The 27,184-nt window shown below is 36.2% G+C and overlaps 1 protein-coding gene across 4 annotated transcripts in view; it reads left to right on the top strand.

Moving 5' to 3' along the window:
* The window catches only part of EGFL6 (EGF like domain multiple 6), a 698,819-nt gene extending 672,564 nt beyond the window's left edge, over positions 1-26,255 (top strand). For all 4 annotated transcript variants that reach the window (XM_044072538.1, XM_044072537.1, XM_044072535.1 and 1 more), the window contains one exon: positions 23,572-26,255. In XM_044072538.1, coding sequence (XP_043928473.1) covers positions 23,572-23,682 — 111 coding nt within the window. In that variant the 3' untranslated portion in view covers positions 23,683-26,255. The remainder of the gene's footprint in view (positions 1-23,571) is intronic.
* The last annotated feature ends 929 nt before the right edge of the window (positions 26,256-27,184 follow it).

The raw sequence follows: 27,184 nt of genomic DNA, 5'->3' as shown, positions 1-27,184 counted from the left end.
ATGTAATGTTAGAGTAAGAAAAATTGGGTAGATTAGAAGTGATGTATAATGTTTGCAACTGGGAATGTGTCAGTATGGTTTGTGATGTAACATGCTTGCAACTAGAATTGTGTCGGTGTGGTTTGTTTTCATTTATATAAATGTATGATTGCCTATGTAATAAGTGATGGTTTAATAAAGATGTTTATTGATTAAAAAGGCAGGAATTGAATAATTTATGTAATATTGCTTAGGTTGTATGATATATAGCAATATATGTGAAGTATAATGTTTGTCATGTTAATATAGTCTGATTACTTTTATATGAATGTAAATTTGCCTGTCACAAATGATAATTCAATAAAGGTGTTTGAAAAAAAAAGGCATTTCCTTAGTTACACCCATTTACTCACCCAATATTTCTGACAGAGTACAGTGTGGGGAGTTTTTTTAAGTCTGTCAATACATTACACTCCCAAAACATACATTCCCAGTTACCTCTTTCTTCCCCATCACACCTCCAACATTTGCTATCTACCTGAGGAAAAATGATTTGGAGTCAGAGTCAGCTCACTGTTTAAAAATACCTTTGCAAACACTTCCAATAAAAATCCTAAATCTTCTAAACTTTGTTGCATACTTGGGAATACATATTCAAGACTTTGTTGCATCTTGGGAACCATCCATATGTCCTTCCATTATTTCCTTGTGAATTGCTTACCTAATCTCTCTTCCTAATCTTTTCTAACCCCCTCTGATTGGTTCCTATAGTTAGTCTGTTAATGTTTTACATGCCCTACTAACTGTCCCCTTTTAAACATCCGCTTCTCTTCTACATTCAATTACAAATCTACCAGAGCAGGTCTTTACCTTAGGATTCCCCTATCCCTTTCTGTTTGCCCATATTATGATATCAATCCCTGATAAGGAAGGCAGTCTCTAGCCTGCAGTCCAAATGTCTTCTTGGCCTCTTACCATTCTGTTACCTTTCCATCTCTAGTCATTTGCTCCAAATACCTTGGCTCCTTTGCCAGTTTTTCCAGTAAATTCCAGCTCCCTGTTGCACCACTAATTGCAGTCATACCTATCGGCAAAATCTCCTTTCTCATGGTGGCTTAGTGCCTAGAATGCTTTCTGCTACTTTATGAATATAATATTCAGTATGGCTGTTGTTACTCTCCTTAAGGATCTGCATCCAAATCCCAGTCTCTCCTTATTTCTTGAATTTCCCTCCTTCTCATCATCATCATCCTTCTCCACTTTGAATTGTAGCTTTCTGCTTGTGTTAAGTATACAAGCCTTAACTGTGGAACTGTAAACTTCTCCTTCAAATCAGGTAATCCTAAAGCACCTTTTTCTGTTGTAAGGATCAACTTATGACACCTGACCCTTGTCCTCTTCCCCTCCCAGATAAATTCCTTTAACTCTTAATTATTGTCAACGTCTCATCAGGTTGATAAAAATATGCCTGACCTGTATATAAAACTAAAGGCACCAAAAACATTTTCACTGCTTGTATCTTGCCATCCATATTCATAAACCAGAACTTCCAGATTCTCAGTTTTTGTATTATCTTTTGTTTAGTCTCTTCCCACATATCCTTAGCTGCCATAACTGAATCCTTTTTAATACATACCCCTGATTATTTCATTTTACCATGTCCCATAAATATGGGTATTGCTGGAGCAATTCATGTGTGAATACATAATTTATAGCCTTTGTTTTATCTTCATTAATTTTATATCATGAAAAAACTTGAAACTATCTCAAGATATTCCACAACACTAAAATGCATTTTTTTCTGGTTTTATAAGGTAAAAAATAATATAATCTGCAAACAGAACCAACTTTTTTGATTACCATACCAATTATATCCTTGAACATCTGAGTTCCTTATTTTCTTTGCCAATGGCTCTAAATTCAAAGCAAATAACAAAGGGGAAAGATGAACCCTGCCTGGTTCCTCTGTTCAGACACAGCTTGTCAATGGGGAACCTTCCCACTTTAATGTTTACCTCTGATCCCTCATATATTCTCCTAATTGTTGTATAAGGAAATGCAAATGCTTCCATTGCCTTACTCATAAAATTCCAGCTTAATATGTCAAATGCTTTCTCTGCATCAAAACCCACAATGACAACAGTACTTTCTTACAGTTTGCTTCTCCCTGGATTATCATTGCCCTATTAATAGCATGAAGTAATATTCTAAGGTAGATATCATGGGTCTGTATAAAGTCAGAGAGAAAGTGCATGCACAAAAAAAAGCAAATGATCACACATAAGGTCACAAAAAGAGAGCTACAAACAAAGCAAAAATGCCAATAACCACAGAAAGCACTGTAGCAAGAAGTAAGGAAACCACCAAAATATATTTTATGTAATTGTTGAATGTTTCCGTCCAAAAAGTAAAATGGGCTTCACACGCTTCACTATTTAGATACAGAAGATACATGACTTGATTTAGTATATTTCAAATTTATAAAAAAATATAAAAATATATTTATGAATTGCCTAAAGTTTGCAATGTACCAGAATATTGATATGTAAAAAATAATATAAAAATATCCATAAAAAACAATGTTTGCTCAAAGCTTTGCAGTTTGTAACTTTAAAACACTTGTGATGGAATCACATTCATTAAGTCCAGGATACTGTCTATTTAGTTTAAATTGCCATAAAAGCTGTTTATGTTCTATTTTAAATTCCCATGGGCCTCCACTAGGATTCAAAGGGACTCCTTTGAATGAATGTTTATGTTATTTTCATTTTGTCTTGAAATATCATGCAGGTGTTCCTAGATTCATTTTCTTGAACATCTCTGTTTTCTCCACATAGTATACACCATGCCTTACAAATAGCCAGGTATACAATACCAAAACTCACATATCTAAAGTATTGTCATATTTTTTATAGCTTTGTCCAAATTATCAGTGTTTATATTGTCACCTTCTAATACATAGTTTAGCTGTGTGTACATGCCACATTTATGAGTTCCAACTCTTTTATCTGATGAATTCACAGGATTACCCTGTCTTTCTAACTTCTACTTAAGGTATGAATTTCGTTTGTAAGCAATGTTGGATTTGTGACCTCATAGCAGGAAAACAAATTCCATTTATTCATAATAATATTTCTAACATTACCTATACCTGTAGTATGGCTCAACAATCATTGTTCTTTCAAACCTTTTGGGGCTGGTATTGTTACTTATAATGCCACCCCCTAAATACATTGTATTTAATATGCATGACCCTTTTGATTTCATTCATAATGCTTTTTTTACTAAATTCTCAGGATATCCTCTTAGGAACAAAATACTGGGTAAAACTTGAAGGTCATCTAAAATCAATTTTTCATTTGAAATCATTCTAGATTTTCTAACCATTTGCCCCTTCATAATGTTTTCTTCTCTTTCATAAATATATTTTTTTATATTTTTTATAAATTTGAAACATATTATATCATGCCATGTGCTTTATGTAAGTATTTAAGCAGTAGAGTATGTGTACAAAATAGTTATGCTGAAGTCCCTTTTACTTTTTGGACGAATGTATTCACTGGTTAAATAAAAGTTATTTTTGGTGATTTCCTACCTTCTTTCCTACAGTGCTGTTTCTCATAAAACATGTGGTTTTCTGGCAAATCTTTGATGAGGGAAGCCAGTAAATAATAACAGATGTTTGAGTTTCAGACTTCATAAACATCAGAAAATGCATGTTAATGCAAAACCTGTTATTCTAGCAACTTTTAATTAAATAGGTGCTCCACATTCACAACCAAGGAGGACACTGGAAAATGAACTGTCCACACTTAAAAATAATGTAGAAACCAATATTTTAATGTAGAATTCCATATAAAATCATTCGTTTAATCACTTTTGTCCTATACATTTAAGGACTTCATCAAAACTAACAATAAGCCCACCAATACAGACTTTATATTAATTGTCTGAGCTTCTTTTAAATTGACAGAATAATGTTAAAATGTTACATATAAAACTTTTCCTATACCGTTTTATTAATATATGTAAAAGTTAATGACATAACAAATAAAATTTAAACATATGCACCACCTTCCATTTAAGTAAATATAAGATAAACATTAGGTGTTATACTTATGCATGAAATCCTTTGCACACATAATGACTGTCCATGTCTATATACTGTTTATGATTCTAGTATTAATTTTAAATTTTATTAAATATATATAAAAGATGTATAAAATATATTACTGGCATTTAAAACCATTAATCATAAGACTGCTAATCAGTAATGTGCTAAACAACATAACTATATCTCAAAATTATCCAAAAATCTCAGAAGTCTGATATTCTAATTATACAATATGTCCAACAACTTTCTAAGTTTATAAGAGCAATATTTAAGAGTGGTCCCTATTTTGGGGCCTTGCCTCTCATTATTTTTAACTTTGTCCAGATTTCTTGAGCTAACAAGTTGAGAGGTGTGGCAGGTCTACATTGGATAATTTATACTGATTTCACAAGGAAAGTTTCTCTAAAACATGCACAGTAAGTACCATGATAACTCAGTGAACAATTATAACAAGTGACCTGCTAAATGTGAGAAATGTTGGTTCAGGAAAAACAGATAACTGGAGGAATAACTTATATGACTCATCCGATATCGTGTATTACTGAAATCTATAGTGGAAGGCTTGTGAAGACTTACTCATCACATTTTGGGAAAGAAACAAGAACTAATAACTTCTGTTGAAGTGCTGTGTGACACTATACTAAAGTAATGATTCACTGAAGGTGAGCATTCCACCTGTAACTCTGGGCATTTACACTGAGCCAAAGAAGAATGTTCATGCTGGTGTATTATACACAAGACTATGAAAAATGCAAGACTCAAGCAAGATATTCTGCAGCGTTTGCATTTCATTGTCTGTCTTGCAGACTACGAGTATACTTTTTTTCTAGCAAGAACTGAATAATTTAAATACATAGTATAGTGGTTAGATCTTAAGGTGTGTCTATATAGAGTCATGTGCAATATAACAAAGAGGGTTTCTTTAAGGCAGTATTGCTTTACTAATTATAGTCTGTGGCAGGACATGTATGCATAACATATTACTTGATCCGATTCTTCCTGTATGAGCTGCTAGAAGCTGACATGTTCTTCTGCATGCAGGAATACTGTTCCGTATGATACTGTTGACTGGGATAAGGAATACTTGCTTTTGTTTAGCTTTCATGTACCACTAGTTCTAGCAAATGGTACATACCGGAGATAGCACTCACAGTATAGGAAGAAAATCTAAGAGCTTCTGAAGTCCAAATACAGGTATACAAGCCATTCTTTGTAAGCTAGGCTCAACTTACTCTGAATTAGAGAAAAGAGCTTTGAGCTGTATAGGCTGTATTTATAATGGTTCATGTAATACTGTAAAAGCAAAGCTGTATTTTGTTTATCAGGGCACAAGTAGTGACTTTATGGTTTAAATGTACAGCAAGTTCCAAGAATATCTCAGATTCCCTCTTAGCTATCTAAAAAATCAACTGCAGGAAAATTATTTGCATTCAAGATGAAGTCCTGCAGTTTTTACCTGTAAAGCTTTCCTGTGATTCATACTGAATAGTTAATGCTGGGTGGGTGACAAAGGAGGAAGGTGTGGATAGGGGATGACTGATATAATGCAGAGATTAATGACATTAAGCCTGGTTTTCATCATGAAAAGTAATAACTTAAGACTGCACAACATTCATTTGCAGAAAGTGGAATTCAGATTACAATCTTTCGCAGACATAAACTGTTAAGGTTTAATCAGTATACAGCATAGTCCTGTTTATGAAGAAGTGAAGGTTAACATTCCTAACATTTTTTTAAAGGTGTTGATTCAGAACGTAAGCAGAACAGGCCCCAGAAATGAGCTGATGATATAGCCTCTGAAAAAGGCTGATAAGATTTGAGAGTAATTTTAACATTTTTTTTTTATCTGAAGCCTCTCTTACAAACATCTGAAACATCCTGTCCACATTCCAGAACCACAAAGCATGTCACATAATGTTAGCAATACATCAAATGCCTCATGGAACTCCAAGAACACTGATGTAGATATATCTTCACAGCTCATAGTCAGTAACTCTTCATTCATAAACTGTTGTATACTGAGTCTTAACATATCCTGGTGTGGCTATGTAAGGTTACATGTGGTAGGTTAGCCCTTTAAAAGATTATGTGCAACTTCCTCTTTGTCAATAATATTAAGGTAGGCTGTAATTATTCAGTGTGGCAAGATCTGCTGATTTGAAAAAGGACACACCAGTCATACAAGGTTAGGGAGAAATATATTTGTAAAATATACTATAATTTCACATGTTCAGCAAAGAACACCAGCTGATGTGAAGGAAGCAGGTAACGTAGAAAGAATAGTAAATGCAAAATTAAGGGAAAATAAACACTTCAAATAAGACGGGAATGGATATTTATTAATTTATTTGTTTATTCTCATTTGTTGATAGGAATAGTCCATCTCAGCAACATAACAATTTTTCAGTATAGTCCTGGGGAGAAAGCACCACCATACTACAAATTACGGCACTTACATATTATTGCAACCAGATTTTCGCAGTAATGCAGGTTGCTTCCCGATGAGTAAAGTGGTGCCGATAATCTATTAGAAGTCATAGAAACAGTGTTTTCTTTACATTTTTGTGTTTGTTTAGGCAGTTTTATGAGTTCAACATCTGAGAAAGTAATACTGCAGTGTAGGTTTGCCCTTTATCGCCACATGTCAATCAGCCTTTCTCCTGAGAATACCACTGTTGCAAAATAAAACCATTCAAAGCACTACTATCTCACACAGAAAACCACCGTATAATCACCAAGAAATATTAACCGGTATCATCCATTCTGAAAACCTTTAAGTGTTACTGCAATTCTGTCTTAAAATTTTCCTTTCATATAGCTTCCTTAACTTTTGAAAAAGCTTTCAACTTTAATAAATACTTTACCTGAAACAGTTTGCATGTCTCACTGTATTTCTGTTAATTATTTCATCCATACAGTGAAAATACTGTAGAGGTACAACTACAAAATAATCCATTCCACATGAGGAACAGCAACTCAACGAATTGAAGAAATAATTCAGAGCCAGTTGAACTGTCCGTGTGAACAATACACAAACTCAGGAAGAAAACTTTCTTGCTGTCAATATGTTAAATAACATCTTATGCTAATCCCCACACTCCTTTCAACCCATCATATGTATTCACGCAACCGTGTTCACTGTATTCATTGCCTAACGTCCTTAAAGTATGCTCCACACAAACCTGATTTTTATCCCTTATTAGTCTTTCAAACCCATCACCAACATTACAGAGGACTTTTTAACAGTTAAGCAAACACGAGTAGGCTTAAAAGATGTTGTTTGACAAAAACAAGAGCAATTATCACATGTCGCAAATCTGGTTGCGATAATACGTAAGTACCCAAATTACTAAATTATTTACAGTCAGCAATGAAAAGAAACACTCTTGTGGGATGTTATACAGTATACAACATCAATACTCAAATGTAGGTGTTAGATATAGCAATATAGATGCTTAGATATATCCACTGGTTGTTCAAAGAACTATATTTAGAGTTATGTTTTTGTCTCTGAATAGGAAGAGTTTGGAATAACTATAAAAAAAAAAAGAGTGTTATCACATCTAGTCAGTGAGCACAATACAATAAACAGTTAATTCTTGTCCTGACGCATATCCAAAAACTAAAAGTAGAGAAAGCAATGTGACCTAAACATTCACTGTAGAACTATAAGAAATATAGGGATAATCAGGAAAAAATGTAACTCCTCTTTTTAACAATCCATGGTAGGAGAGTTCGTTACCTAAAATCTGAAAGTGAAAAAATCTAATTACTTTTCACAATAGCAGGAACAAGAGTGATGCTGGAAACTGCCAATATTATCCTCATAACATTAAAATCATAGAATCCCTTCTAAGGAAAGTAATTTTGGATTGATAGATGTCAGTAACACAACCAACAGTGGCACCCAGGATTTGCAATGGAAATGTTGTATCATATGTAACTAACAAAGTTCTTTGACTGTTAAAACCAGGAAATGTACCTGAGAAGGGCTGTAGCCTGCAGTGAGACATTATATATAATACCCCACAAAATATCAGTGAATAAATGAGACAACAGTGGAGTGAGTCCCAGAAAAGCAGCATAAATAAAATACTTGCTGGTTAATAGGACATGCAGCATAACATTAAATTGTATTTACACTAAGCAAAGAGTGGTTACTAGTGGAGTGACAATGGACATAGTACTGGGTTTGGTCTTTTTAAACCCTTTTACAGAAATATTCAAAGTTCTATTACTTGTAGAAGGGCTTCATTATGAGAACACTGTATAAATTCCTAGGTAAACCACTTAATGGATATAATAGTTTGTTTATTTTTTATTCCTATAAAGATGTAAAATAATTTGAGACCACACAAAGATATTTTACAAGGTGTATCCAAGGTGCACAAGTTATTGCATATTGTGCTAGATTGCAGAATGAAAAGCTGTTTTATGTATACTGTAGGTTGCTGAAGGATATTTATTGAATGCCTAAAAATAACCAGTGTTACTTGAAGTTTAGCAAGTTTTGTTCTTGTATTCAACTCTCACACAGTTTGGATGACGTTGTTACAAACTTCTTAAAGCAGAAGGAGATCATACCTTCTCTAAGAGAATTTCAACGCTGGTTTGCTAAGGTTTGCAATGAGTTGTCTATGTTGTTTCACACAGCTAAAAACCTCTCAATGATAATAACCGAGAAAACAAATTTTAATAACTTGGATGGTGGCCACAAGTTTACACTTAAGTCTATGGGACGCAGGTTCCTTGATATCTGCTAAGTTAGGTTCATAGATTCATAGGTAGATACTAGTCTATCGGCCCAAGGGCCTAAGTAAGCCTAGCCAACAAGGTTCCCTGGCTTACGCCACCCAAGAAAGTTAACATCCTATACCCCTGTCGAGCAAAGGCACAGAAGTGATCCCCAGGGTGTTTTTCCTATTTCCCATCCACTCATCAAGATTTTTCTTGAAGAGTGCTAATGAAGAACTTTGCTTGACATAGACGGGGTTGCCTGTTCCAGAGTATGGGAAGTCTCTGGGATAGGAATCTATTCCTCCAGCATGTCCTGTTTATTGTGGTGACAAGGTTTAGGTCCCTAGAGCATGTAGCTCAGAGGGATTGGGATTTCTTTAGGTGTAGCATGTCCAACAGCTCTGGGTTTGACATAGCTTTATATGTTAGGCAGAGATCACCTTGGAGTAGGCGATATGCTATGGAGTAAAGCTGGAGTTTTTTGAGGCGGTCAGTGTAGGGCATTTGTTTGAGGCCAGTAATCCTCTTTGTGAGGTACTTCTGTGGCCTTTCCAGCTGCTGCAGATGTCTTGTGAGGTACATTCCAAAAGGGGCATTGTACTCTATAATGGGTCTAATGAGTGTCAAGTAGAGGGGAGCAATGACCTATTTTTTTCCTGGATTTGAACTCTTTTATGATGAGGTGTGCCATGTAGAAAGACTTCCTGACTACTGTGGCGATGTGACTATTAAAGGAGAGACTACTGTCCAACTGGGTCCCAAGGTCTCTTATCACACATTCGCTGTTAAGTAGATTGCCTCCTATGTGGTAGTTCATGGGTACAGAGTTTTTACCAAAGGGGATGACACTGCACTTTTTGGCATTGAGCTTGAGGCCATGGCTCTGACACCAGGTATCTGTTTCAGTGAGGCCGTTCTGTAGGATATCCACATCATTTGGGGACTCGACTATGGCTCCAAGTTTGCAGTCATCTGTGAACTTCGTTAGCCAGAGGCTTTCTGTGTTAGCCTGTACTTCAGAGAAGTAGATATCAAACAGGAGAGGTCCCATGACTGAACCCTGTGGTACTCCACTTGTCACTGGTTTGAAGTCAGATTTGGAGACTGCAACTTTGGCAACCCATCTTGTGACATAGGGATTTATACCTAGTTTAGTGAGTTTAGCTATAATTCCAAAATGGGGGATGGTGGCTCCTAGTTTGCAGTCATCTGCGAACTTCATTAGCCAGAGGCCTTCTTTGTTAGCCTGGATCCCCTTAGAATAACACCAGAAGCTTAGCCAATTGTTGAAGTCAATTGTTTTGTCCTTGTACTGCAGTATCATTCTGGGTGACGGCAGGATGCTACTCAGAGCTAGGGTCATACCTGCCTGAGCTAGAAGATCGGAGAACTTTTCCATGTCTCTGTTCATGTAGTCCAGAGAAGTACGTCTCAGATCTTAGGCTTCATGCTTGAAAAACTTTTGCGTTGTAACATAGCAATGTAGCAAATTCATGGCTATCAAATTCCCAGTGAAGGCAAGCAAAAGGTACACGTGCAAATACAGACAAGGAGGGATTCATGACATAGAAAAGTAAAAAATAAACATAAAAGCCACAAATTCTGATCTCCCAAGCCCAATTTCCACAAAGTAGAAAAAAGTGCTTTTGCAGGTGACAACCCCCTACACTTCTATAAAGGAGACTCTATTTGGCTCCCTATTGGAAGAGTGAGACACGATATATATATATATATATATATATATATATATATATATATATATATATATATATATATATATATATATATATATATATATATATATATATATATATATATATATATATATATATATATATATATATATATTATAGAGTTTTGAGGGGAGACCACTGTCTCACTTACCACATCATTAGAGATCCAGTTGTACTGGATCTCCTGTATCTCCACAAGTCCAATTGCTCCACCAGTACAATAACCAGGGACCTAAATCTTCACCACCCAGTAAATAAAACATGGTAGAGGGGCATGTTTATAACCCCCTGCCCTACAAACCTCTGGATTAAACTTTCCCTGAACATTAAGCAGTCCATCTCACTATCTTCTTTTAAACATAACCTAGATGACTAGATAGGTATTCACAAATTTACTCTAGGAATGTATGGCCAGTATCAGGTCTGACATACAAGCTGAGCTGGCAGCAGGGAGCAGAGGAATTGTCAGATGGCATTCAGGGACCAACAGCATGTGAGGTAATGCTGTGTATGAGCCAACTGTTTTGTATTCAAGGGATAGTTCCAAACTTTAGTCTTTAATGAAGTTCACTCGGCTTTTGTAGTGCAAGCCCGCAGCATGCTACTCCTGTATTTTAAGGCTGAATATTGCCTGCATGAACATGTTTTTCTTATCATGCGTGTGGTATTATTACTAACATATAGATGGACATGTAAGGGTGGCCAGATCTGGGGCCTTTGTCAGAGGTTACACGGCAGGTTTGGTGGTCATTGCATTATGCCAAGATTAGGTGATAAGATTCCTATATTTTGAATATTTATCTCATTATCTGCTGTGTGCAGTAAATATCACCAAAGATTGAAGCAGTCGCATAACATTCGGCACTGTCCAAAAATGAAAATATTGAACATTGCTTTTCTCCTTTAAATATCTTTCTTGCTGGGGACAAGTTCTCCACGCCCATCGATCTTATATATACAAACCCCAAGATTACCATACCTCAGAGAAAAGGGAATATTCCAAAACAATCACAATCTAGACTTAGCATATTTAAATTCAGATTTTCTGCAAATCAGTCTACACATTACTGGACTCCCTAATGCAGGTCCTGACCTTTCTGATGGTTACCAATGTGCCTGCAGTATGCAGCACAGGTTGATTCAGTGAGGCAGTGAGGCTAAATGCAGGAGTCAGTTTACTAAGCAGCAGCAATGACAATTTGGTAAACACCACCACTGTTGCATAGAAGATACCCCTCAGACTGAGGACAGTATTTTGCAAAAGAGCAGCATGACCCTCCATGTCCATTTTGTTGGAAGTACATAGTCAAAGGACAGTGTGTCCCTCCATATCTATATTGTTATCAATTTCAGGTATAAAAACAAGAGCATTCACCAGCCAGGAACAGAAGGACCTGCATGTTCCCATCCCTCATCATGTCATTCATATTTGGATGTGTGGATAATGGAAGTGGTGAAAGCATTAGCAGCCTTAACAGTTAGTCAGTGGGCTTAACACTGGGACCCTAAGTAAGGGAACTGTGTGGACATACTGAGGACAGAAGTACCATCTGCTGTGAAAGGAATAAGGCAAGCTGCTGGGAGTGAGACTTAAAACATAATTGTATTGTACTGGCATAGATCAAACAATGCCAGACATTTCCAGTATCAGTGGTGAATCTTATCAGTACATAAAATGGGATGTGTAAATGTTTCACACAAAACTGGAATACTCTACAGCTTAGTTTATGTATTAAGCAACGTGTCTTTCTTTTGTTAGCTTACAAATGTAGCTATCAATCTATTCCTGTCCATGATGCATGTGCGTGCAGTGTCCGTGGACTCCAAAGAATTCACCAACAAAAAATTCTGTATCTCTGAGAGGTTTTTCTGAAAACAACATAATATTATTGTTACATAGTTTTACAGTTTCTTATCCTACTTCATTACTTCAGTTCTTTATAGATAATACTTTGCCTGATGGAGTATGCTTTGGGAGTTTGGACACTTAAGCTCCTGCCAAAGTAATCCAAGGAATTGGAACCAGGCAAAATCCCTGAGGTGGCTCTTGATGGTATATAACACTTCCTTTCTGGATAAGGAAGAATGCAGAATTGCAACCCTGGGATACAAAAGGATAAAGCTCTTATTGCCCCCCACATTTGTTCAATCAATGGCACAGGCACTAGATGAGCAGTAGGGGGGAATATGGGACTGAGCAGTCAATGTTGGCTCACCCATCCCAGGTGCAAGCTGCTTAAAGGCTCTGTGCTGTATTAGCTGTGAGCCACTCATTCAGTAGGTTGCATATGCATGGACACACGCATGTACCTCCCAAGGGCAGCAATCACAGAGCTGCTAAGGGTGCCACAAGGGGATGGGAGTCAGGACACATGCCTCTACACTGGCATCATTGATTTCTGAACTTGGACTAGGGTTGAATGAGCCTAGGAGAGGCTAAGGCAGATCCAGTAGACCTGGTGAATGAGGAGAGGAGCTGGGGGTAGCTGATGATCAGCTGAATTTGAGGAAAAAAAGGAAGGAAGCAGAATCTCTGCTTTGCTCAGAATCCTCTTACTGCACAGCCCTGTAGTTTATCAACAAAAGTATGTTTATATTTCAGGCCAGATTTCAAAGAGGTAAAAGCCAGATCAAAATGTGCAATGACAGATAATCATTTTTCTTCTGAACACTCATAAAAGCACTGACATTATATCTTTACTGATACTTGCAGTAAAATCTACTGCCTAAACAGTACTGACTTGAGGAATATTCTCAAGCAGTATAAACACATCATAAGTCATACTCATCTTCTTTCCCTTATTATTATTATTCTTTCTCCTCCTCCTCCTCTGCCTCTTTTTTCTTCTTATTCTTCTTCTCCTACCCTAAGAAATACTTTATCCATTTGTGTGTCTTTATTCAGTTCTTCTGCAAGCAATTCCAAAGCTGTGAAGTCTACTGTGGTGTTAAATGAAACAGTGACTGCCAGAGCTTGCTTTTCTTCTCCAGATCTACAATATGTCTCCAGGTTTCCATCTTGGTCTTCCAGATTTCATGAAGCATCAAAAAAATTGAGACCTTTATCACTACAAACCATCCTGTACTGCTACTACTTGTTATACACACAGCAGGAGATTAATGTATATGCAAAAATGTTTTGATGAAGGAAGCTTGTCATACGCTTTATAAATTACAAAATGCAAACACTGAAAAACTAGTGCAAAACAAAAACAGCCTCCAACAAAACCTTATGCCCACTCCCCCTTCAGTGTCCAACTCTTAATCATACCTCTCAACCTCTTAGATCAAGAAATCTGGACAAAAACATAAATAAACGTGGGACAAAGGCCCAAAAATAGGGACATTTGTTAAATACTGCTTTTACAAACTTAGAAAGTTGATAGACTAACAGGTTTTGCATTAGCATGAATTTTCTGACGGGTATTAAGTCTGAAACCCAAATGTCTGTCATTATTTTCTAACTTCAACCTTTAATGATTTGCCACTAATATGCCAGAAAACCACAATTTTATGAAAAACAGATAAAAAATATGAGGCAGAAATCTGGAGATTCTGCGAAAATCTGTACAACTGAGTGGTATGCTTAGTGTCTGTAGAGCCATTACTTCTAAGAGAGAGAGAGAGAGAAAGTAAAACAATATTAAAGGGCCAGACACAAAAAAAAAAGTATAAAAATAAAAATAACGTATCATAAAAGCAGTAAAAATATTCGTCATAATTCTTTCATATGAGTAGGTTCAATTTACCATAACCCGCTGTATATTTTTGCCTAGATAAAGTTCTATATGTGCTTCTATCTTGGAATCCATCTTCCTAGTTTATTCATTGTCCTGTTGTGTGGTAAGACATCAAATGTTTTTCCTAAAAAGTCTGTGTAGACACATATACAGCCCCAGTCTGATTTAACCTCTGATAAGACTTCATTTGGGGATCCCCTTCCTCTCATAAATATTTTTATGGAGTTTTTTTTCTGCTCTACCTTAACATTTATTGATTGTGATGTTCCATATTTAGAATACCAGCTTTTGTCAGGGACATTTTGAACATGCTTCTGCATTGTTCACTTTGCTTGTTTTATAATTTTGTGTGGACAACTTTGATTTTATGAACATATTAAGTATTTGGGCTATGCTTTTGTAGCCAGAATGTGTGTTTTGTGCCTGTTACAGGTTTAACAGAATTAAAATGTGTTCACATTTCTGAGGTAATAAATGTTCCATATTATTTCTGACTAAAAGTTTAAGGTCTGGTGAAACAATTTTCATTGTACTAGTCTGTGTTTACTAGTGTGGAGACATTTTTTGGTCTTTGGGGAAGAGAAGTGTACTGTTGTATTTACTAATAAATACTTACCTTCTCCCTGTGTTACTGAACTTATAGCACCAGTAATTGGGTTTCTTCTCTGACTAAAGCACGGATAATAATCCTGGTCCTGCTTCTACTCCGCTTGTACCTAGACAGAAAAAAAACAAGTAAAATTATTGCCTCAGCCTACTGTGATGTGACCAAAGATAGTTTCACAGACCCCTTTCCTTCGACTCCCTCTGGTGTAGCTGTAGTGGCCACTATAGACCAGGGTTAAATACATCTTCAAGGGCTGTTACAGTACTCATTACAGGTATGACAGAACTAAACACATTAAGGGCAGGAGTTTATAGGGAAAGAGACCTCTTGCCAGGAATAGTAGGCTGTCCCCTGACCACTCTCCAAGTAGTAATATTCCCAGAAAAAAGCAAAAACTCAATTACAGGACAGATGTCAGATATTATATCTTTAACTTTGAATGTTTTGCAGTCAGTCAATTCTAGGTGTTGTTTGCTTTCTCGTAGGTCTAATAAAGGTATTGGCAGAGAACAGGATATTTTTCAGATAATGAAGATTCTGACAGAGATACGGGCTGACTCTCCTCATGAATGCATTGCCCAGAACTCTTGATACTTCAGATACAGATTCAGATAGAGTTTTTCCTTTGCTGAAACTGTTGCCTAGACTCAGGGATGTTTTAGCTTGGGAGCAAACAGGAGCTCCCCCAGAACTGGTCATATTTTATGATGTACTAGAGGATGATGTTCCTAATTCTGCACCTATTCCTCACATTTTACCAACTCTTGAAGACACTTTTAAAGCTGCCTGCAAGGCTCCCTGACTCAGTTACAAAGAAAGCTGATAAGCAGTATATGGTCTCTTCAGATTATAAATGTCTTTATTCTCAACTGTCAGTGGCCCTGCTGCAATAACTTCAGAGGCAATAGCTAACAAGAAATTGTTGGCTTCCTCTAACCCAGTAACCTCTCATAAGAAGGGTTAGCAATTAGACAAACAAGGTAAGAGACAGCTTCTTCTATGTTAGCCTTTAGGATCTTGAATTATCGGGACTGTATGTGGAAGTTTATGTTAAAATGTGCTTATAGTTTGGGAGAAGTTGCTACTTCATTGTCTCCAGAATGCAGGTAATATTTGAATTAGATTGTTTCTAATCTGACTTATGTTTCCAGACATGCTCTGAGAAGTGTCTATGATTGTGCTGACACTGGTTAGGGCTTCTGCTCCTTCTGTAGTGTTGAGAAGATTTGTTAGGTTGTGTAATCAGAATTTTTCTGATAATTTGAAATCTAAACTTTTTAATTTTCCACTAAGCCAGAATCTATTATTTGGGACTGCAGCGACATAGATCCTTAAATTGTGGTATGACAGAGGTAAATTGGTGCATGGGTATGTGAAAAACTCTAGAAACACCAAGTTCTGCCGTAACAAGGTTGCTTCTCAATCCTTTACAGGACAGAACAAACAGAAATCCCAGCCAAACAACAAGCAAGCCCCCAAAAGAAAATGTCCGGAGGAAAACACTTCAAATCAAATAAAAGTAGTAACTTTCACAAAAAGATGAAAGCTCAGGCTAATGAATGACTATGAAAGGAATCTGATCACCTTACCTGCACCTCATGTCCCAGTTTTTCTACCTCTTTCACACTGACTGACCCACAACCCCTAAGCCTAAGGTTAGACAGTGGCAGACAGATGTGTGTTAAAGGTGATTCAGGAAGGACTCACTTGGCAGTGGGTTGACCCTCCTCCACCTTTCAAGGGCATCCCTCCACATCCATCCAACTAGAAAAACAGACAGACCTGTTTCCAATAATGCTACAATTATGTTAGAACCAGGGGTCATAGAACCAGTACTTTGAAATTATATGGGAAAAAGTTTTTTATTCCAGGATGTCTTGGTACTAAAGAAGGAGCACGCTTGGAGACCCATGTTAGATCTGAGTTTTTTCTACCTTTATGTGAAAATTTTGAAATTCAGCATATTGATCCAACAATCTGTACTTGTACTGCATCTAGACCATTGTCTTATGCTTAATACTACATCTTAAAGACACTTACCATCACATAACCATTGCTCACAGTTTTAGGAAATATCTAAGGCTTCCTGAATCTGTGTCACATTATTAGTTCTCTGCATTACCCTTTCAGTGCTCCACTGCACCTTGAGTGTTCACAAAATACTTAGCCCCAGTGCTGGCTCATTGCAGATTCCAGGGCATCCACATTTTCCTTATTTAGTTGACTTGCTTATTTGTATAGAGTCTTCACCCAGATGTTTGGAGTAATTTTGAGTGTCCAACCTCCTGCACATGTGGGATTTCACTCGAACCTCAAACGTTTTGTCTCACAGCCTCATGAAATTGTCTTTTTGGGGTGTCTGATAAATACATTCAGGCAAAAGACATTTCTTCCTTCCAAAAGAAAAACAGATCTTTTTCAGTTTTTCTCAGCTATTTCAGGCTGTTACATGAGAATTTCTCAAGATTCTAGGCCTCACGGCATCCATGATCATCATGATACCACTTGCCAGATTCCATATGGAAAAAATCCAATGTTATTTAAAACATTTCTTGGACCCAGGACCTGCACCCCTTTGGACTTGCAGAATTCCATGCTGGAGTTTCTAAGGTGAGAATTGCTTTGGTGGCAGGATGAAAAGGTTCTCAATCCAGGACTCCTTTTCTCTTTTCCAACCCCATTTCAACCTTTTCAGACAGACAGACTCTTCAGATTATGCTTTGGGTGCAGTTTCCATGGAAGTAAGCATACAAGGTCTATGGGGCTCTTCAGACAGTCCAAATTACATAAACATCAAAGTAATGCTAGCACTGCTTCATGCTTTGAAAACTCTACACCATTTATGATGGGCTCCTAGCCCTTTGCAGGTAGTTTTAGACAATACCACAGTCATGTGCTGTCTCAACAAACAAGGGGGCATGCCCTCTTTGCAGCTTGGCAATGATGTCTTGGGAGATGCCTTTTAACATCCTTCGACTTTTCAGGCCTCCATTCCACCAGAGCAAAACATTGTGGCAGACTCAGCAAATGTTCCAGAACTTGATCCAGATGTAGGGAAAACCTCAATTAGATCTGTTTACTTCCTTACAAAAAAAGCAATTAGAAAAATTCTGTTCAAGACAGCCTTGCAGGCAAACATGGAGAATAAATGCTCTGTCATACCCTTGGTCAGGAATGTTCCTGTATGCTTATGGGCAAAACTTGTTCTCCCAGTCTTATAAAATAGGCCAACAGCAATTAGCATAAGTATCCTCACTAACTGGATCTACACACACACAGCACAGGGAGAGTGTGATGCAGCCTAACATCAGTCAACTACAACTGATGGCCACGATAATTCAGTTTTATTACCTTTTAGGCAAGTTTTACATGTGGACGTAACAGCAGATACAAAAGGAGTTCAAAAACCTGTTATTAGAAAGTCTTATGTTGTAAATGGAAGAGATTTCCCAGTTGTTTTCTTGCCAGTTCCATGGGTCCCAATAGGGAAGTAGAACCTCTGATCATCAAATATTTGTGTGAGTTACCTAAAGATAGCTTTTCATGTACTGCTATCAAGGTGCATTTTGCAGCTGTCTCAGATTGTCTACCTATGGATCTCTTTCTTTCTTCTTTGTTTGTGATCACACAGTTTCTGCAAAGAGTGTTGCACATGAGACCCCCTTGCAAGCAAATTCCTTCTCAGTTTTGTTTGAGAGAAAATGACCTTAGCTCCTTCTGAACCAACCTTTCAGGCGGACTTGTGATTCTTTACTGGGAAAGCTATTTTACTTGTTTCTCTGACATCTGCAAGGTGATTATCTGAGTTCCAATCTCTCATGGTGGTTGAATCATATCTGGTTTTCCACAGGGATAGAGATGCATTACTCATAAATCCTTCATTTATGCCTAAAGTTGTTTCTGATTTTACCTTGAATCAAGCCATAAAGCTCTCTTCCCAGAGTCAAAACACAAGGGAGAACAGATTCTACATACATGGATACACACAGGCAGGTCAGGCAGTACCTTGACAGAAGCAAGTCCTTTAGGAAGGCTGAACAGCTTTTTGTTTCCTATGTTAGTAATAAGAAAAGCCAGTCCATGTTATAACAGACTATATCCTGATGGTTATCCTCTGCTATTGTCTTTTCACTATTCACACCATGGTATAATTATTCTAGGCAAATATAAGGCACATTATACCATGGCCTTATCCTCTTCAATGACCAACTGGAAAGGAGCGGACTCTGGAAGTATTTTATGCTCAGCAGGAGACTTTCTATACTCTTCTTATGTCTCCAAGCTCTGAAATGCCACTTCACCCCATCTACAAACTCCTGAGCTTCAAAAATACTGCTCAAACAGCACCTTGTTCAGTCATAGTAAGCTATTTCTCTGGATGCATGCATTATTCAAAAAATAGGAATCACCTACTGTATCTCTAAGTGACTACCTTCCCTGCATATAAAAAGACCTGTGTTTATCCTCCCAAAAGGTTGAGAAGGTGGCCTAATGGCTAAGGTGTTTGCCTTACAAACTCAAGGTGCAGGGTTTGAGTCTCACAAGGGATATTTGGCTTGGCTTAAAATGTCTCGCAAGGGCAGTTAGCCTAGTACTAACCTATGATAAGAATGGGGACTGATCACATTAATGATGTATATAAGCCTCTTGTAAGCAGACACTGTAAACCTTTTTTGCCAAACAAGAGAAGATTAGTCTTTCATAATGTATTTCAGGAGATATGAGCCCCATAAAAGTGGGAACAGCCTCTCATATCACATGTGATAAAAGCATTGATAAGGACAGCATAGGCTGGTAAAAGTTCTGTAATAAAGCTTTCATAATTTGCTTAAAGGAATATGAGTCTCACAAAGGTAGACACAGCCTGTCATATTACATGATACAAAACAAGCTAATAAAGTCTGGTGATAACCTTGTAAAAGAAGATATTTTGAATAATAAAGTGTAAACCACTCTATGGACCTAATAAAGCTCAGTTGAAAGTGTTTTCTTAAATATAGTTCTGTAGTGTTAGCTTATGGGTAGTGTCATGTTTTGTTTGTTAAACGAAAAACCACCACAAACCAAGAAGGATAGCCTCACACCAGCCTAGATATCACAGAATGATGAACGTTAAAAACCAAGAAATCTGTTACGTGTGACCAGTGAAAACGTTTTTTGTATGAACTTATCTGATGAAGTTCACGTTTTGTGCTTTTAACGGAGTGAGGTGCTAATAAGTTCTAACGGTGTAAGGTGAGGGTTTTTGGTTTGTGTTGGTAACTGGTTTTTTTTTTGATTTAATGATACCCCACATGCTTTGTTTGTTAAAAATAAAAATAAAAACTTTTTAACTAAGAATGAGGTCCCACAGGCTGCCGAAATGGTAAACTCTCACTGGTCTTTTAGGAATATTCAAATAATGGACTAACTGTTAAGCTTTGGGATTAGCTCCTTGTTTTTCCATTTTCCATATTTTCCTACAAGCAGCTCCTCTGGACCATCCCACCATTGTCTGTAACTGCCTTTAGAGAATGGGCAAACTGTACATCAGCACCCTGATTGGAGAACAAACCTCTAGTAGGGTATTAATGTACAGGTAATGCCTACTGAAAAATAAGTCCACCACTTCATGGCAACTTATCAAGCTACCGTCCATGAAGCTCGGACTGAAAAATACCTAACGGCCACCATTATTTTACACTCACAAAGCAGCACTTCTGCTGTTTAGCGAGTGTAAAATATGTTTTAAAAAAAGAAAACTAAAAAACAAAAGTGTGTGTGCGTTTGTGTGTGTGTGTGTGTGTGTGTGTGTGTGTGTGTGTGTGTGTGTGTGTGTGTGTGTGTGTGTGTGTGTGTGTGTGCGCATTTATGTCTGTGTGTGTGAGTCTATGCCTGCATGTGAGTGAAACCAAAATAGATTGAGCCATTATTTTACACTCATTAAGCAGCTGTTTTGCTGTTTAGTGAGTATAAAAACTAAGTATAACAGAAAAATGTGTGTGGGTGTAAGTTTGTTTCTGTTTGTGTGTTTGTTTCTGCCTGTGTGTGTGAATGCGTGCTTGCGTGTATGAAACCAAGGTGTGTGTGAGTAACAGAGAGTGAAGAGTGAGAGCGATCGAGCAACTGCAGCGTTGAGGAAGTTTATGTACATCTCACCTCTTAGATTAAGTTAACTGGATAAAACCTAAAATAATGGGGGAGCAAAGGCTCAACTCAGGAACATATTCCTCTTAAAATAATCACAGTTCCTTCAATATTAAGACTTGTGTTAGCATGCATTTTCCTGAAGTGCAAGTGTGTGTGTGTGTGTGTGTGTGTGTGTGTGTGTGTGTGTGTGTGTGTGTGTGTGTGTGTGTGTGTGTGTGTGTGTGTGTGTGTGTGTGTGTGTGTGTGTGTGACTGTGCATGTGCATGTGTGTGAGTGTGTGTATGAGAAAGAGAGGGAGAAATAGTGAGATGATGAACCACTGGCAGCAGCAGGTAAGAGGTTTGCCTACCTCTTGACCTTTTAGCTCAAGAAGTCTAGATAAAGCTTGAACTAAAGGGGGAACAAAGGCTCAAAGATAGGAATAGATTTTAAATGTCATACTTATAAAAATTGCAAAGTAAGTTAAATAACAGGATTTGTGTTAACATGAATTTTTTGAAAGAAATAAAGTCTGAAAGTTAAATGTATGTCATTATTTAGTGACTTCAATCCCCAAAGGCTGTCAAGAAACCACACATTTTAGCAGTAAGGGACCAAAATATAAAGCAAATATCTAGATTTTTTTTTAAAAAGTATATATTTTGGATGTAAAATGCTTCCTCTAACACCATTTACATGTACTACAGCAACTTTGAAACATTAGGCAGAGGAACTACAATATTTTACATCAAAAATAGATTAAAAAATAATATAGTAATAAAAAATATGCAAATAAATAAGTAAAACACAGCAATTTTATGGAGAGCCAATTCACTAAGCTCAATAATGCCCTCCTGGGTGTGTGTTAATGTGTAATTAATGCCCTTCCATGGATGTAGAGGCCATCTGCCTCTAGCATCAAGCTTCAGAACACCCCTGGATGGGCGTTAATTACACATTAACACACACCTGGAGGGCATTATTGCTTGCTTAAATAATTGACCTGTTAAATGTAATGTATTAGAACAAGAATACTTTTCCATCTACCTGTTAACTAAATAAACTACTTAAAACTTCAACAGGGCATCTTTATTCCTTCCAGTGGGAGGGGATCAGATACTATCTCCTTGATCTGCTAGCTAAAGTGATTTTATTTGGACTAATCCTTTGTACTTTGGTCTAATGTAAAGATCAAGAAAATTGTGTAATAAACTATGCAGGAAAGCATTGTATCCAAATGTAATGCAAAAGTACAGTTTACAAGGCAGTGCACAGTAAAAGATAAAACAGATATACAGTAATAATTATAATGGGTCATGACCTTCTTTATAGACAGCCTTTTAGTGGTACAAAGCAAGATGATGTTACCAAGATGTTGGCTATGCCATAATGCTTATTTTCTTAAACTATATCACAGATCCCTGTTATACTGATTACATTATGTGCATTAATGTGAACAATAAGTAGAAATCCTAGTATGAGGAAAAAGAATTATCAGATTCTATTTTTTTTTCAAAAAAATATTTTTCTTACAAGAAACACAATTTATGTTTGCAAACATCAAGAAAAATCATATATAACCAACTATGTTAGAAGTAGTGAATACAGTAACAGAAATAAAACAACTGGAACTGAGATCTTTAGAAAAGGGTAGGAGCAAACTACGTAGGAAAAAAATGTAAATTGTGGGAACACTACATACAGGGGAGGAATGAGGTTTAAAAGAAGGCAGGACTTAAATGAGCTATGTAATGTTTTACTGAAAATGATTGGGTAGATTATAAGTGATGTATACTGTTTGCAAATGGGAGTGCATCCGTATGGTTTGTGAGGTAAAATGCTTGCAACTAGTATTGTGTTTGTGTGGTTCATTTTCATTTATATAAATAAATGATTGCTTATGCCATAAGTGATGGTTTAATAAAGATGTTTCTTGTTTAAAAAGGGGAGGCAGGAATTGAATAATTTATGTAATGTTGCTTAGGTTATGTGAAATATAGCAATATATGTGAAGTATTATATTTGTTAATGTTAATTTAATACAGTTTGATTACTTTTGTATAAATGTAAATTTGCCTATGTCACAAGTGATAATTCAATAAAGGTGTTTAAACAAAAAAAAAAAAAATATATATATATATATATATATATATATATATATATATATACGTATTTACAACAATCTTTCATTAAGTAACTATGATGAGTGGTAATGTTTATTTAGCTAAATGAAAATGTGTCTAAGTACTATACAGAATTACCAAATTTTGATAATTAGAAAATTATGATTTTACACGAAGTAATTTTTGTTATTCTGTAAAAAAAAATGTGTCACAATTATTGGCTGTCTGTAACCATTTTCAAGACTGTTGGGTTGAAAAAAAAGTTTGCACAGATCATAGATCATGAACATTTTTAGTAGTTTACTGACAACTAAATGACAAAAAGTTAAGAAGAAAATTTTATGGGATGAAGCAACAAGGTTCAGATTGCTGAGTCATTTGAATGTAAATAGATTCAGTACTTAACCCTGTCTGTTTTTCCTTCTGACAGATCATCTTTGAATCAGAGCGTGGAAAGGGCAGGACTGGTGAAATTGGGCTAGACAATGTTTCCCTTCTCCCTGGATCCTGCCAGGAAGACATTTCCCCAGCTGACATCTGAACAACTTCAGACATTCCATTTGTATTATTTGCTACAGTGGAAACAAAGTAACAAAACCTGTGAAATGGATGCTCCCATACATTTCAATAAAGTAAAAATAAAGGAACAAAAACATATACAGAGCAGTACCATGTATCATTTCATCATGAATCACAAAGATATACTTGTGGCCTTAAAATATCACTGCTCTTGTTATACTTGAGGTAAAAAAATCAGGGGTTTATAACGTGGACATGTTTGTAAATCTTTGCAGCTCTATTTAAATAGTTAAGAAAATGCATACATACTTTCAACCACTGAGCATCCATATATCTCTGTACATTACTGTTCTAAGTTGTCTGTTTTTTCATGTTTTGTACTAGCTCTAGTAATATTAATACAATATTATAAAATCTGATATTGGATTAATGGTAACAGTTTCAACAGAGTCTTATCAGAAATTAATGTTATTAAACAAATAAGAATGTGTGTGCTATGCAAATCTAACAAAATGCCAAAAACACTTTTGGGTAGCTATACAGTATTAAATTTACAATGTTGAGTATTTTCTACAGAAGTAGATTGTTAAAAGGATTTTTATATTTGAGTGTTTTCAGTATTTCTTTGTTTCCTCAGATTTAGGAATACTGTTTTTCTAATTCTCAAGAAACATAATCTTTAATTTACTATGTAATTTAAGGTGCAGTATGAAAGGGCATTTATGTCACATTTTATAGTTTGGCCTCCTATATCAGCAACTTATGGTGCGCCATTGAAGGTGTAACTAGAATATTTCCATAAGTATTGATAGTTGCAAGAACATTGCTTACAAACTCTGTAAACATTATTTCTGTGTATTCTTCCTGCAATCTATAGGCAGCATATGAAGATACGCATACATCATGCATGATTTGAAGACGAGGCTCTGTAACATTCTACAGTCTGTTCATATGAAGACACTCGCAGTGCCTAATAATTTCACTTCCTCTTGAGTATTGGAGAGACAATTATTAGTCGATAAGTGGAAAATTCACTTGTTTATTAAGAACCTTTAACACTTTAGAAACCTAAGACTTTGTGCCAGCAATGTCTAGCACTGGCATTAAATGACTTAAATATGGCTCTCTGCCTTCCATCTCTAAAATACAGAACACTGTCTCTCAAAATGTAGAACAAATGGTTTAAATGTGGTACACATCAATGACTTCAACTAGGAAGCTCGCAGCATGATTATTATGTGTTTCTTTATACTTGAAAATATTTTTTAGACAAATTAATATGACTCAGTATTATTTACCATGGGTATTAGTTAAAAATTCTTTAAAATGAATATGTGTAAAACCCTTTCAGTGTATAATGGTGTGGAACACAGAATTTCTACGTTTGAAAATCCTCATAATAAAATATAACTGAGAGGTTTGGAGTAGGAAAATAAATACTGGCACCTCGTGCCTATGACAAAATTAATAAGCACATTAAATGTGCGAGGAATTATTCATTTTCATTATTGGTGCAGCAATACTGCTCACAGCTGGAATTGTTTCTGAATTCTGGCCCTAGTATTTACAACATGCTCTCTTTTCTATTGAGAGTAGTTTAATAGGTAAAGTTCTTTCCTTTGCCACTAGAATATACAATGGAGATTGCCAAAATAAATCCAAACAAAAGATCGTAACTTGAAAATTATCTGTTAGCCAAAAATAATCACAGTAAGATCACACAGGAGCTCTTCAAAATGAAAAGCCGTTTGTCAGTGTTAGAGCCATTCATTGGCGATGCTCTTATGAGCAGAATGCAAAAATTCAAGAAGCTACATATATAAGCATTAAAGTGTGAGACGCGTACACACACACACACACACACACACACACACACACACACACACACACACACACACACAATCAGTGTATGGAGTTAATACTAGAGGTTCAGACAAAAAGAGTGATTTATAATAGTTATTGATAATATTTGTAATAATTATACAATACTTCACTTTGTTACATTATATGTGTGTGATGAACACATATATGGGGAAGGTAAATATGTTTCAACTATCAATTCTGAATTTTCTGCTTTAGGCCATTTTCAGACAAATGTGATGATTTAAAATTATGGATGTGTCTGTGGTGTTAACTAGAATGATGCCAAAAGTCTTCTAGCTGATGCAGCTCTATCTTTACAAAAAAAAACAAATGATGAATCATAAATGCATAAAACTGAAGATATTTCATACCAATTGTGTAAATGTAACTCCCAACAATTCAGTCTTGCGTTGGCCAAAATGATGTATATGATAAAGCTAAGATTTTGATCTGTGTTTTAGTACTGATGTTTCATACAACAGTGGTTGGGTTGAACCTATTGCCTTATGTTCTTATTCTAAACCTTCGTGGCAAATTACTTGTTTCATTCATTTGTAGTACAAATGACTAGGAATTTTATACTGTTCTCACATTAAAGTTATGTATTGACTGTATGCAGTTTATTCCAGGAAATATTGTGGCATTTATTACAGATGATAAGTATATATATTTTCTTTTGCACAGTTGTAAGCAAGTTGACAATTCTGAAAATAAAATTTACAGTGAAATGTGGGTGTTTTTTGTCTGAGTGGATTTATTTTTTTTGTGTGTTTTTCTTGTTTTAATAGCCTTAATATTGTTAGATAATTTGCAGTGCCAGTATTTAAATAAGCAGAAATTAAAAAGCAGAACATGCTATATTAAAAGTAATGGCTCCCTTATTCACTTTAATTTGCTTAATTGCATTCTTAAAGTAAGTAGAATGAGACTTATTATAAGCATTAAAATAACATATACTTCTGTTAGAGACCTTCATGTCACTGAACAGAATGATAAAGAAAACTACAACATTAATGCAGTATATGAAAACATCTGAAACAATTAGTGATATTTAGACGTGTGAATTCTTTAAATCCAGTGGAATGATGGAAAGATAACAGATGTAATTAGGAAAGATACAAAATGGGACAGGTAGATGAAGGATATGTTCAGCCCTCAAAAGTAAATAAGTAGGTTTGTCATATTGAGTTGTTATGTATTGCAAATTCATCTGCTGACTACTCCCCTATCCAAATAGTTACCCTACATATCTTACTGAAGTCCGGTCTACCTCAGACATTTTGTCCTTTTTATATTTTCCCTCTGCTAACCTAACCTTTGTCTCTCTCCTCAGTTTACAGCCCCATTGCACCTCCTAGAATCTCTGCACACCCTCTAAGACATGCTGCCAGTAATGCGCCCTATTCTGGAAGGAGTCCTGTGATTGAAAGACCATAACTAGGACAAAAGTAGAGTGTAGGTCAGTACCTGTGTATTGTACTCCATTATACTAAAGCCTACCTCCCATGCATTGCACACTACTGCCCCCCCCCCAAATTCTGTCTCTAAGTACTTTTTTCTCTATTTCTGTCTTGCGTGAGCCCTGCCATATTGCTGTTAAAACCACATACCCTGTATAACTTTAAACTAGGGTAAAATCACCTTCCTGGCAAACTCCCAGC

The sequence above is a fragment of the Protopterus annectens genome, chromosome 5.part0 (assembly GCF_019279795.1).
Source record: "Protopterus annectens isolate FY-2018-M chromosome 5.part0, PAN1.0, whole genome shotgun sequence".
Lineage (NCBI taxonomy): Eukaryota > Metazoa > Chordata > Ceratodontiformes > Protopteridae > Protopterus > Protopterus annectens.
This window is presented reverse-complemented; position numbering and strand designations above follow the sequence as displayed.